Raw genomic sequence first — 10,838 nt, forward strand, 5'->3', positions numbered from 1 at the left:
AATTCTTTCAGTTTTGGACTGACATTTGAAGATGTTACCACGGAAATTGGGACAGGTGTTCTTCACAGTTTTCGGACATTTCATAGACTGCACGATGAATTGATCATGAAAATAATTCAAATCTATTTCAACCCTCCCATTGATCACAATATCGTGACTGCTAGTTAGATTGGGCATCGAGAAAATCATGATTCCAGTGGAATCCTTTCTTTATTGGAATCGTTTGGAGGATTTGTTTTTAAATCCGATCATCAGATCACCAAATTTAATGCGCAAGTTTTAGTTTCCGTGTGTTGCGGCCACAGAGCTCAGTAAGCGGCGCTCTAACTTGTGGCTTCATTTTACGTTGAAAAAGCCCGGTAAAACTGCAAACCACCATTGACTAAAAATAACATGTTCCTCTTATCTGTGAAATAAGCATGTGACCCGGTTCAACTCCACCCTTCAAAGAATTGGAATCGAGAATCAACAAGAACCAGAATCGAAAAGAAGAATCAAAATTGGGAATCAGAAATGTTAAAATCCAACTGATGCCCAAGCCTACTGCTTGGACTCCTGTAATTGATGTTTGAAACCTCTCATACCAATGTATGATGCTGCTTATATTACAAGTCAGACTTTTAACCAGAGGTTCAACATATGGTTCCACCCTAGCCAAAGATTAGCAGTGATAACATAAGTAACATGAGTCACATTACCAAAACTAGTGGAAAAAAAACTTTCAGGAGCATACACATGGTGTATGAGGTATAACAGTCATGACATTTATCATAACTTGATTCACAGCAACATGTATGAAAGAAAAATGAAAAACACAAGTGTCTTTGTCAGTAGCCATACATAATATATATGCACATTTGTACCACACGTTTCACAAAATTTCAAGGTATTTCACAACAACAGCACCAAAGAGCTTTTGATTGATTCCTCAACCCTGCTAATACATTCATTCATTCTTATGCCCCAGATATACTAATAATCTATTAGATACAGAAGTGAATAATTTACAATAAAATAACAATTTTAAGGTACAATTCTTATTTCCCGTACTTTTATACTACAATAATTCCAGTCATTCTCCACATGCATCAGTCTGCCTGAAGGCCTTTATGAAGGCTGTGGATTTTGAAATTTTCACACAGGAAGGAAAGGTTATTGTACTGTCTTAATGATTGAAACACCTGTTACCTTGTAGTGTTCAACAAAGCAAGCAGCCTACTGCAGCTGAAAGGCTCTTTCTTCAGAACTCCCCTTTCGGGAACTCATTCCTGTGCGTAGATCCTCCATGGAGTAGAAACTATACACCAATACTCTGAAAACTCACAGTGGTATTAAAAGCACAGACAAAAAAGTCAGGTACTGCATCTTGAAGACAGAAATGCAACAAAGTGAAGACTTTTGTTGTAAAATAGTAAAAGTCCTCACCAAACCATAGAGAAAAACAACACTGAACAAGTGGACCATCGTACTGAATGACAAACACCTTCTCTGGATCTGTTTTTGGTTTGGTCCAAACGAAACACAAACGGATATACAAAACATATTTTTGTAAGCTGAATCTTTGCGAGGCGTCTGCAAAAGCAAATTGCATTCACACGTCAAATGCATTGGGTTTCGTGCTGACACTGACCTTGCAGTGTTTTTTTTCTGTTTAGAAACTGGCCCTTTCTTATTCATTCATAATTCTGCATTTAAAATGTACTTCTTTTTTTTTTTTTATTTGATTTGCTGATTGGATCGCACAACCTGCTGCTCAGGTGTTTGACAACTCGCTGTCTTTCTCTACATCTACTCACTTCAGTGACATGCATCTACCCAACACAATCAATAATAAAACACAATTCAGAAAGGTACCAGCACTTTACACTCTCTGTCCCCAATCCTGTCCTTTCTGCTATACACTATGTACCACTTCTCTTGCAGCGATCAAGCTTTTGTGGTATGAAGCAGACATATTCTCTGGGCCCCTGTGTGTATTGTTATTTTGGATTAACAGATAGGACTAAACATTTGTTAAACGGAAACCTGAAAGATCCCTCAGTAATCTCCTCAGTAGTCTCTCTAGATCTCTGTAACAACGTCCTATATGAACATTTTGTGCAAAATCTTTCCACTGCCACCCTGTCTTTGTTAGATGAGCTTATGTAGGTCTTTGTTTTCTTCCTTGTACAAGGCGCCAGATGTGCAACTGGAATACATGAATTGCTACAGAACATGACACAGACGGATAAAAGAGAATGAGAAAAAAACAAAGACACTAAGAGCCAAGAAAACAACCAAGATGTGTTGAGAGGAAACAGGAATCCATCTATATAAAATCAAAGCATCATTCCAGAATTTTCTTGTCCATGAATTCTTTGCCATTGGTCCGCGAATAAGGCTCAAAAGCAGAGGAGCTCAGGTAACGGGCGGAGAGTTCCTGCAGGTTGCCGGCCAGCGAGCCGGCCATGGACAGGGGGTTGGAGGGGATGCGGGAGGCGACACCGCCCAGTAAGGAGGGCATGGGGAAGCTGAAGAGGCTGTGAGCCGCCGCTGAGCTCTGCAGGCCCGCCACTGTCCCTGAGCTGGTGACGGCGGGTAGAGGAGGGCTGCCCCCCGCCGTGCCGCCGCCACCCCCATTGCTGCTGCTACTGCTGCCGTTGCTGGCCATGGCCGCGGAGGGAGGGCGCAGGGCGGAGCCGCAGTGGGGCAGCAGGCCCGGGGGCGTCAGCAGCCGGCCCTGCTCCAGGAGTCTGAGCACGCTGCAGGTCGCTGCTGTTTCTGACACCACCGAGCGCAGCTCCGAGTCCTTCCCCTGGTCCTTCTTCTGCTTAGTGCGCCGGTTCTGGAACCACACCTTCACCTGATGAGAGAAAGAGTCTTTAGAGACACATGCTAAATGTAATGTGTAACATAAAGTTAGTTGTATTTCATTTCAAGTATTATTATTGTTGTGAAACAATCCGATCAGGATTGTTTTGTGGTTTGAATTCCATCGTCTGCTGGCCTGACCCCTGTGAGTTGATTGTGAAAGCAGTGGTGAGCGCTCAGAGTGACACGAAGCAGGGTTCAGTTCACAATCTTCTAAAGGTTTAAAGAGACAAACAAGGATATACAGTACATATTTTCTAACAATTGCTATATTCATTTAGTTGAGGTGTAGTAAGATAAGAGAGTCAGGATGGGCAGAAGAATGTCCCGAGGTTTGTTCACACAGATAAACAGGGTTGCAATTTAGTATACAAATAAAACTGATGAGAACTTTCTTTAGAGTTCTCACAGAATGGAATGTGAAATGTAACATATGAATAAATATCTAAAGATAGCATTACTTTGAAAAACATGTCCTAATGTTGGTTGTATAGCAATAATTCATTCAGTAGTACTTGTGATTGGAAAGCCTTGGTAGCCGAAATGTTACACCACATGCCACATAACTGCCACGATGCCGTTCGATTCCAGCCGGGGACCTTTGTTGCATGCCATACCTCCCCTCCCTGTCTGCCTCTTCAGTGTCAACTGTTCAATAAAGGCAAGGATGCCAAAAAATGATCTTTGAAAAAAAAAAAAAAAAAAAAAAAAGGCCAGTGATCAAAGTGTTGCAATAATCTGATAATCTCAGTACTTGGAGATAATTGCACCGTGATCTATACAACTGTGTGTCTTCACAGATGAAGTTGATTGCTTTTACCCAACGCTTTTGTTCACAAATCAAAGTAGCAAAGCGCCTGTCCATCTCCGACTCAAAATCACCACATGCACTTTCAGATATGCACTAATGCATTGGAGCTATATATGTAGGGTCTCACCCCCCCACACACAGACACACACACGGTCTGCCAGGTAATGATTGATCAAAAGCTGCAGTGATTTCATTCCCTCACTGTGATGCAGCAGCAGGCGGGAGGTTAATTCAATCACAACTTGCTCAGAGATAGCCTTTCATATGTAAAACACTGCTAAACTTTCCCCGCCTCTTACTCTATTGTGCACTACAAAAGGTTCAAGCGTGAACTCAGATCCAAATAGTCAGCATCCATGTACATGTAACTGCCAAGACAAAACAAATACACTTATTTTATTTTGTATTGGTTACATCCTTATTGATTGTTGTGAAAGCGGACATTATTACCTGAGAATGACAAGCAATCAATCAGCAATAACATTGTTAATTATGTAATTGTGTAAGTAAATTATTAGGCAACAAATCCAAGCATTCGCTGGAGTCAGCTTCTCAAATGTGAGGATTTATGGCTTTTCTCTGTTTGAGATTATTTGACATCATAGTCGACTTTTTGGTTGGAGAAAACAACCAATATGAAGATGCCCCTTTGGACCCTGGAAACGTGTGATAGTTTAGCTTTTTCTCACTATTTTCTGACATTTTATAGACTAAACAATCAATTGTTTAATTGGAAATCCACGTCATAAAAATAATTGTAAATTGCAGCATGTTGTTAATCTACAGTAGATGTTCCAAGATAAACTATACATTTTAACAACATTCACCTGATGTTCAGCTCTCTCTAACTCCAACTTTAAAATGGCCATGACTTCAATGTCCTGGACCTCCTTTAATAAGCACCATGGCATTTCCTGAATGTAGGTTCAGCCTCCAGAATGACATAGAACATCACACAGAAATCCTCCATTTCTTCTTTAAAAACCTGATAAGGCATCTGATTGCTTATTCTTCAAAGTTCATCTCCATTTGTTTCAGAAATGTTGCGAATGTTTCTCACACTTGTGAGTGTGTACAGTATGTATCCAGCAGTTAATGGGGTATCAAGGTAAAGACAAAAAAGTAATTCCCTAAATTCCCATACCTAAATAAAATAGTGATAATTTAAAAATGAGATCAAGTCATTCATCTGACTCAACAGATCCATTTAGTTACCCTGACATGGCCATTGTTGAGTTTTACAAAACCTTAGTTGAATAAATGTCAAAAGTGAAACAAATGTTCCACGACGTGTACCTGTACGTCTACTGTAATCCCACCTGACTGCTTTCATGTGGAACTAATTGAATACCAATCAGCAGCAAGCCACCATCTCCATCCTACTGCTAGTCCAATCACATTTGATTTTGTCCTCCTTCACTTCAATGGCTGGTTTAACTCTTCACCAGCTATTCACAACCATTTCACATCTAGAAGCCCCGCCACTCAACCCAGTATTCTCTGTTTGCCACGTAAAGACATGCTCAGACAGAACATCTTGTTCATTTCAGAGGTTACATTCTTAGTGCAATGAAAACAAGGTGGAGCTGGTAGCCTCAAACAAAGACGATTAGGTGCGCACACAGCAAATGCTGCCATTCCTTAATGTATCAACCAGTGAGTACCAGGGAACAAAATGTTCATTTCCCCATGTAGTCATTAAAAGGCATTTCATCACGAAGAGAAGCAGACAATCCTTAAAGCCTTTGTCCTGCCTAAATAGAGGGCAAAGGTTATTTTCTGCTTTACCTTTACGTTAGCAAAATAAAATCTTCAGACTCACTTGTATTGAATGAATGTAAAGAAACAAACAAAAAATGGTGTCGGTCAAATGAAAAATAGAAATATTAAAACAGTTAACATGTAAAAAGTTAAAGCAATCAACAAACAGATTCAAATCTTTGTATGTGCTGTCATTTTGTGAGAAAAGGTTGACACATTGCCCCGAGACCAAGCCGATGGCACCGTTAACCGCTTTGCATGTTACCAAAATGAAACAAATGGATGAAGGAAACTCAAGCTGGGAACGCACCAAAGCCTTGAAGCAGGCAGCTGGGGTTCCCTTAAGTCCGACTCATCCAGGGTGAGCGGGTGTCAAACAAAAGGGTGTGAGTGCTGTTGGTCCACGGTGGAGCCTGCTGACCCACTGCTCACCCCACACGTATAACATGAGGAGGAAGTCTCTGCTTTTTCTAATGGCAGCTTTCATTTTAGCCGCTGCAGGTAAGAATGTCAAACACTCCATAGGCTACTGTATATTGGCGCTACGTTTGATTTATCGAGAAGGCCAATGCATTTACTTCAAGAGATACACACAATTAGAAATATTTCTGTGGGAAATCCTTAAAGGTACCATCCATGATCAAAACCTGCGAGCACTCCTAAATGAACTGTCAGATCTGTGAATACTCCACAACAACTACAGGTTTTTAATGATGTAGTTTTTGTAAAACAGGTGTATTTTGACTCAAACTGTAATTATGTATGTGAGTATACCTCCTGGTATATGGACAAAAAAATGATTGCACCTTTAAAATAAACAAAGTGCTTTGTCTGAAATGAACTTAATTGTTTATTTGCGTCAAGGCTTAGAAATGAAATGAAACAAATATTATATTATATTATATTATATATGGGTTAATTCTCATCTGTGTCAACGCAAATGGTCCTAATAGATCGTAACATGATTATCTGAAGTCAAAATAGATGCTAGCATTTGGTGTAAAAAGACAGACACAAAAAGGAAGTAACATCAAATTCACACTATACATTAATGCTATTTCAGTTATAACAAAAGCACCGGTTATGTCTTTTGCACAGAAGATTGTCCAGTTTACACAGAATAAATTCACAGTATCATACCTGAGTTTCAGACAGGTTGAGCTGACGGGCCAGTTCTGTCCGTTCCCTCCCAACCACATACTGGCACCTCTGAAACTCCATCTCTAGCCGGTAGAGCTGCTCTGCAGTGAAGGAGGTGCGGGTTCGCTTGGGCCGGTCCAAATCCAAACCCTTGGGCAGGATAATCTCTCGGATGGAGCCTTTAGCATCTGCAACAATCAGCACTTTGAGTTAACGCTGCCAGGCCAAAGAGTAGAACCAAGCAACCACAATTAGAACAGATAAATGCAATAAATTCCTAGGTGTAGACTGGTTTTACATTGTTCATTACGTGAAACATTATTATTATTATTCTTTTGGCATTTTAGGCCATTATTTGACAGGACAGCCCAGACATGAAAGGGGAGAGAGAAGGGGAACGACATGCAGCAAAGGGCCGCAGCTCGGAATTGAACCATCAGCCGCTGAGGCGAGGACTGAGCCTCTGTACGTGAGGCGCATGCTCTACCAGGTGAGTTACCTAAGTGCCCCATTATTATTATTATACTTAATTTTATTATTACTATTATTATAGGTAGCGCAGTAGTGGAGGTAGTGAGAATTTATAGTAATGAGTCAAATTCATATTTTATTTACTATATTTAACAAAAGTGTATGTTAAGTAAATGTAACAGGATGTACTGAGAGTAGAATATTGTTCTCTAATGAGTTCGTACATTTGTAATTATTTAGAGGGACATCAGTCCAGAGGGAATCTTATGATTGGAAGGCTCTGAAATGCCATTATTTAGTATCAATTTAATTCTTTTGCAAAGATATGTGTTGATATGTTTACAAATGTCTACACATTGAGTGAAGATTACATAAAAACAACATTTAATAAGAATGACAGAAATATGTTTTCAGTTCACTATGTAGTCTATATCTTTGTTGCCACAAAAGAGAAATTACAACACTGGGTGTAGGGCAAAATGATAGTAGAATAAACCCAATCTCTGTTTACCAAGTATGTGCAATTTATTTAGTAAGAAAGTATTAAACTGACTATAATTTCAAATCATGCTAAATAAATGTGGTTGCAATGCTACAACAAATTAATTCATAATTATTTTATTAACAAAAAACAATAATATTATATGATTCATGTGCAATAGAATATTTCAATGGAAAACATTTCTCGATATTTCAGGTAGTGAGGCTGCTCTGTCTCGTTATGTCTTGCATAATTAATCCACTGTTTTTGGTGAAGTTATATTTATAGTTTGTTTTCATACACCCTCAGTGTTGGGCCAACACTGCATGAGGGAAATTACATAAATCACTCTCTGGCCAACTGACACTCATACACACAATTCCACGGTACGATTTGTTGACATTAAATATACGTAAAAACAACTACCATCAGTTTCAATAATTATAATCCTAATATTCAACACCCTGAAGAGTAATGCAGTACATGCAGTAGAAACCCTGTAGGCATTTTCCTTGCACACATTTAAATGTACCCAGGGAAAGACAAGTGAATTGTTCATTTAAATAATTTACATTTTACATGTTTGAATAATTGAACATTTGGTATTATCCAAGTATGAAATCTGAAGAAACAGTTAGTTTGTCATAGCATTTATAAAAAGTCGGACAAAAAAATTAGATATAGAAATAGAATTTATGATCAATATCTTTAATAACAAGTAGCTGTTTTTCATGAAAAATAATTAAGCCCCTTATATTTTTATGTTCCTATGAATTAAAAAATAATCTACTTTTTTAACTAAGCTCCCTCATCAAAATTATTTTTTTTGTTTAAGGGGATATTTTGCTTTTAACTTGTTAAGTGAAATCCTCTTAATTGTCAGTTTTCTCTCTACATATCAACAACCACTATTGATGTTACATAGGCTTCATTTTATAACTAGTTGAAGGTACTCTCTCATTTTACTGATTCCAAAATGCATGTAAGCTAACAGCAGTTTAGATAATGTTTCCTCAGATTAATCAGCATGGTCTCTGAACACTGCAAGTTCCAAAAAGAAAGAAAGAAAGAGCACAAGCCTTACCTCGGACTAGTATTCTCCGACAGTAGTCCGGGTCCCCCGTGCTCCCCCTGTTCTTCTCGCAGTTGTCCACTGTCCCAGAGGGGGAAAAGGAGTCCTGCTGCTCCTTGAGGAAGCTTTTGGACATGCTGCCCTGGGAGTCCTTGTCATCTTTCCCCTTCTTTAGTCCATTCTTCAGTCCCATCCCTTCGGTCTCTTGATTGTACCTGACTTCCATGCTCAGTTTATCCTCTTGGACCTGTGGCTCGTCCGCCTCTTTTTTTTCCTTTGTCAGGTGAAAAACAATGAGATTATGGAGAACACGGTGCACCCGATCGTCTGGACAGTGTGGGGTTTAGTTTCAAAACAGCACCTTTCAGCAGGGCAGAGTCAGCTATCTAATGTTTGGTGAAATACTTCCGTCGGCCGACCAAGAAGCCCTATTACCACTGACCAAACTCCCTTGCCCAATGATCATGGACTTCTCAGTGAAACTCAACAGTAATTCAATGCCCCCCTTTCCTCGTTACATATACATCAGGCTGATAGATGATCTCCAAATAATCAGAGCCATGGATGCACGCTCGCTGTTTCAATTGATTACGGTCATTTTGCTGCCTCCAAATTTACGTAACCTCATGAATACACTAAATTGTTTGGGGAAATAGATCAGGTCTTGATAGAGGGGTTTGCTCGTCCCGTCCCCCTCAGTTTGCCTGCTCTCAGCCCAGAGAATCAAGACAAATGATTGGTCTTGCCTCGCAACCAAGCCTTCGCAAACCTCACATGGACGCACACAATCACAGAGCTACGACTCTTCCAGATCTGAAAAAAGTTCCCGGGTGCTTCATTCTTCCGTCCGCAGAACACAGCCAGACATTTTTTCCCCAACTTTTCACAGCGCACCTGATTGCCGCAGCATGTCGGTGAACTTTGATCCCGCTTTTCCCTTTGACTCTCTAACCAATCAACGGAATTCTGCAATGTGTGGATCTCGCCACTATGCTATTGTAGGCAAGAGAGAGCCAGAGAGAGGGAGCGAAAGAGACAGGTGAAAAGGATAAGGAACAAATCCCCGTCGATCAAAGTGTATCAAGACAATGACGACCCAGCCAGTTTGAGCACTGCAGCAACGCCAGGCTCTGCTTTAACAGGCATCGCGTTAAAGTTTCCTGTGTTCATTCAGAGAGCTACGCAGAGCAACCCAGCGAGGTCCTGGCCGCTAACGCCACATCCTTCAGTATTCAAATGATTGCACCCTGGAAGCCATCTCCAGCTCTCATAATCTTAACCTGCACATTTAAAAAAGACAAAAAGGGGAACAAAGCTTGTCATTAGTGTTTAGGCTGCCTACACTCTCGCACACACACACACACACACACACACACACACACGCATACCTCTGGAATGGCCCCTACATCTCTCCTCCACTCGCCTCCCAGCCCACTACCCACCCACCCACCCAACCACCCAACCACCAACTCTTAGCTATTTTCATTGTCAGTGCAACAATATCTCTGAACACAGCAGTGGCCAGTAATCCAATAAGACCATTGATTAGGCCACAATGATTCAATTCAAACCAGTGGCCTAGTGCAAGGAGCATTCTCTGGCCCTTCTTGTCACCTTAGCTGGCCAGAAGCCCTCTTCAATCTGCCCCCCTCCCTGAGTGCTATTCATGCCTTTATGGAAAACAGAGAGGAAAAGTAGTGAAAGATGGCAATTATCTAATTGGACTATTAACAAACAATTCTGCGAGTGTGGCTGCCCGGTAGCAGTCTCGGGGTGGGTTTAAGGGCCACATGTTGGACTAACTTTATTCCCTGAGTGTTTGGGGGCTGCTGCTTGGAAAAGGGCATGATTCATTGTTTGAGAAAGGTAAAAAGGAGGCTAAAAAGGGAGCGACTAAAGGGGACCTGGGCTTCTCAAGCTGTGGTGCAGAGCCCCAGCCTGGGAAATAGATTGAGGATGCAGCGTCTTGGCCTCTCAGCTACATACAATGGGTGAAGAGGAGAAAAGACTGATGTGTTCAATTTCCACATCCCCAAAAATATCACACACTCAGTGTAATGTGTGAAGAATACTGCATGTACATGTACAAGCATATATACCGTATAGCAGCGTCGTCTCTTTTACGACACACACATCTTCCAGTGCCAGATTACTTTATGGAATTTCAATTGGTTGATCGGTAAAAATGTCAGAGAACATAATTATATTAGCCATGTAAATGATGCACACCAATACAAATATTGCAATGCAAG

At 40.6% G+C, this 10,838-nt stretch overlaps 1 protein-coding gene across 1 annotated transcript; it reads right to left on the reverse strand.

Annotated features, from left to right (window-relative positions):
- Positions 1–398: 398 nt before the first annotated feature.
- Positions 399–9,878, reverse strand: vax1 (ventral anterior homeobox 1). The gene is made up of 3 exons (XM_031300410.2): positions 8,599–9,878; positions 6,563–6,750; positions 399–2,842 (listed from the first exon to the last, which is right to left on the reverse strand). Exons 1-3 carry the CDS (start codon positions 8,810–8,812, stop codon positions 2,327–2,329), a joined length of 918 nt encoding a protein of 305 aa, XP_031156270.2. The 5' UTR covers positions 8,813–9,878; the 3' UTR covers positions 399–2,326.
- Between the last annotated feature and the right edge of the window lie 960 nt (positions 9,879–10,838).

This window comes from Sander lucioperca, chromosome 7 (genome assembly GCF_008315115.2).
Source record: "Sander lucioperca isolate FBNREF2018 chromosome 7, SLUC_FBN_1.2, whole genome shotgun sequence".
Classification (NCBI taxonomy): Eukaryota; Metazoa; Chordata; class Actinopteri; order Perciformes; family Percidae; genus Sander; species Sander lucioperca.

Excerpts from the sequence above, each read along its gene's own strand:
- vax1 (XM_031300410.2), bottom strand. The coding sequence starts at position 8,812 with ATGGAAGTCAGGTACAATCAAGAGACCGAAGGGATGGGACTGAAGAAT. Across the intron at positions 6,751-8,598 it reads TCGGAGAATACTAGTCCGAG|ATGCTAAAGGCTCCATCCGA; the intron begins GTAAGGCTTGTG and ends TGATTGTTGCAG. Across the intron at positions 2,843-6,562 it reads TCAACCTGTCTGAAACTCAG|GTGAAGGTGTGGTTCCAGAA; the intron begins GTATGATACTGT and ends TTCTCTCATCAG.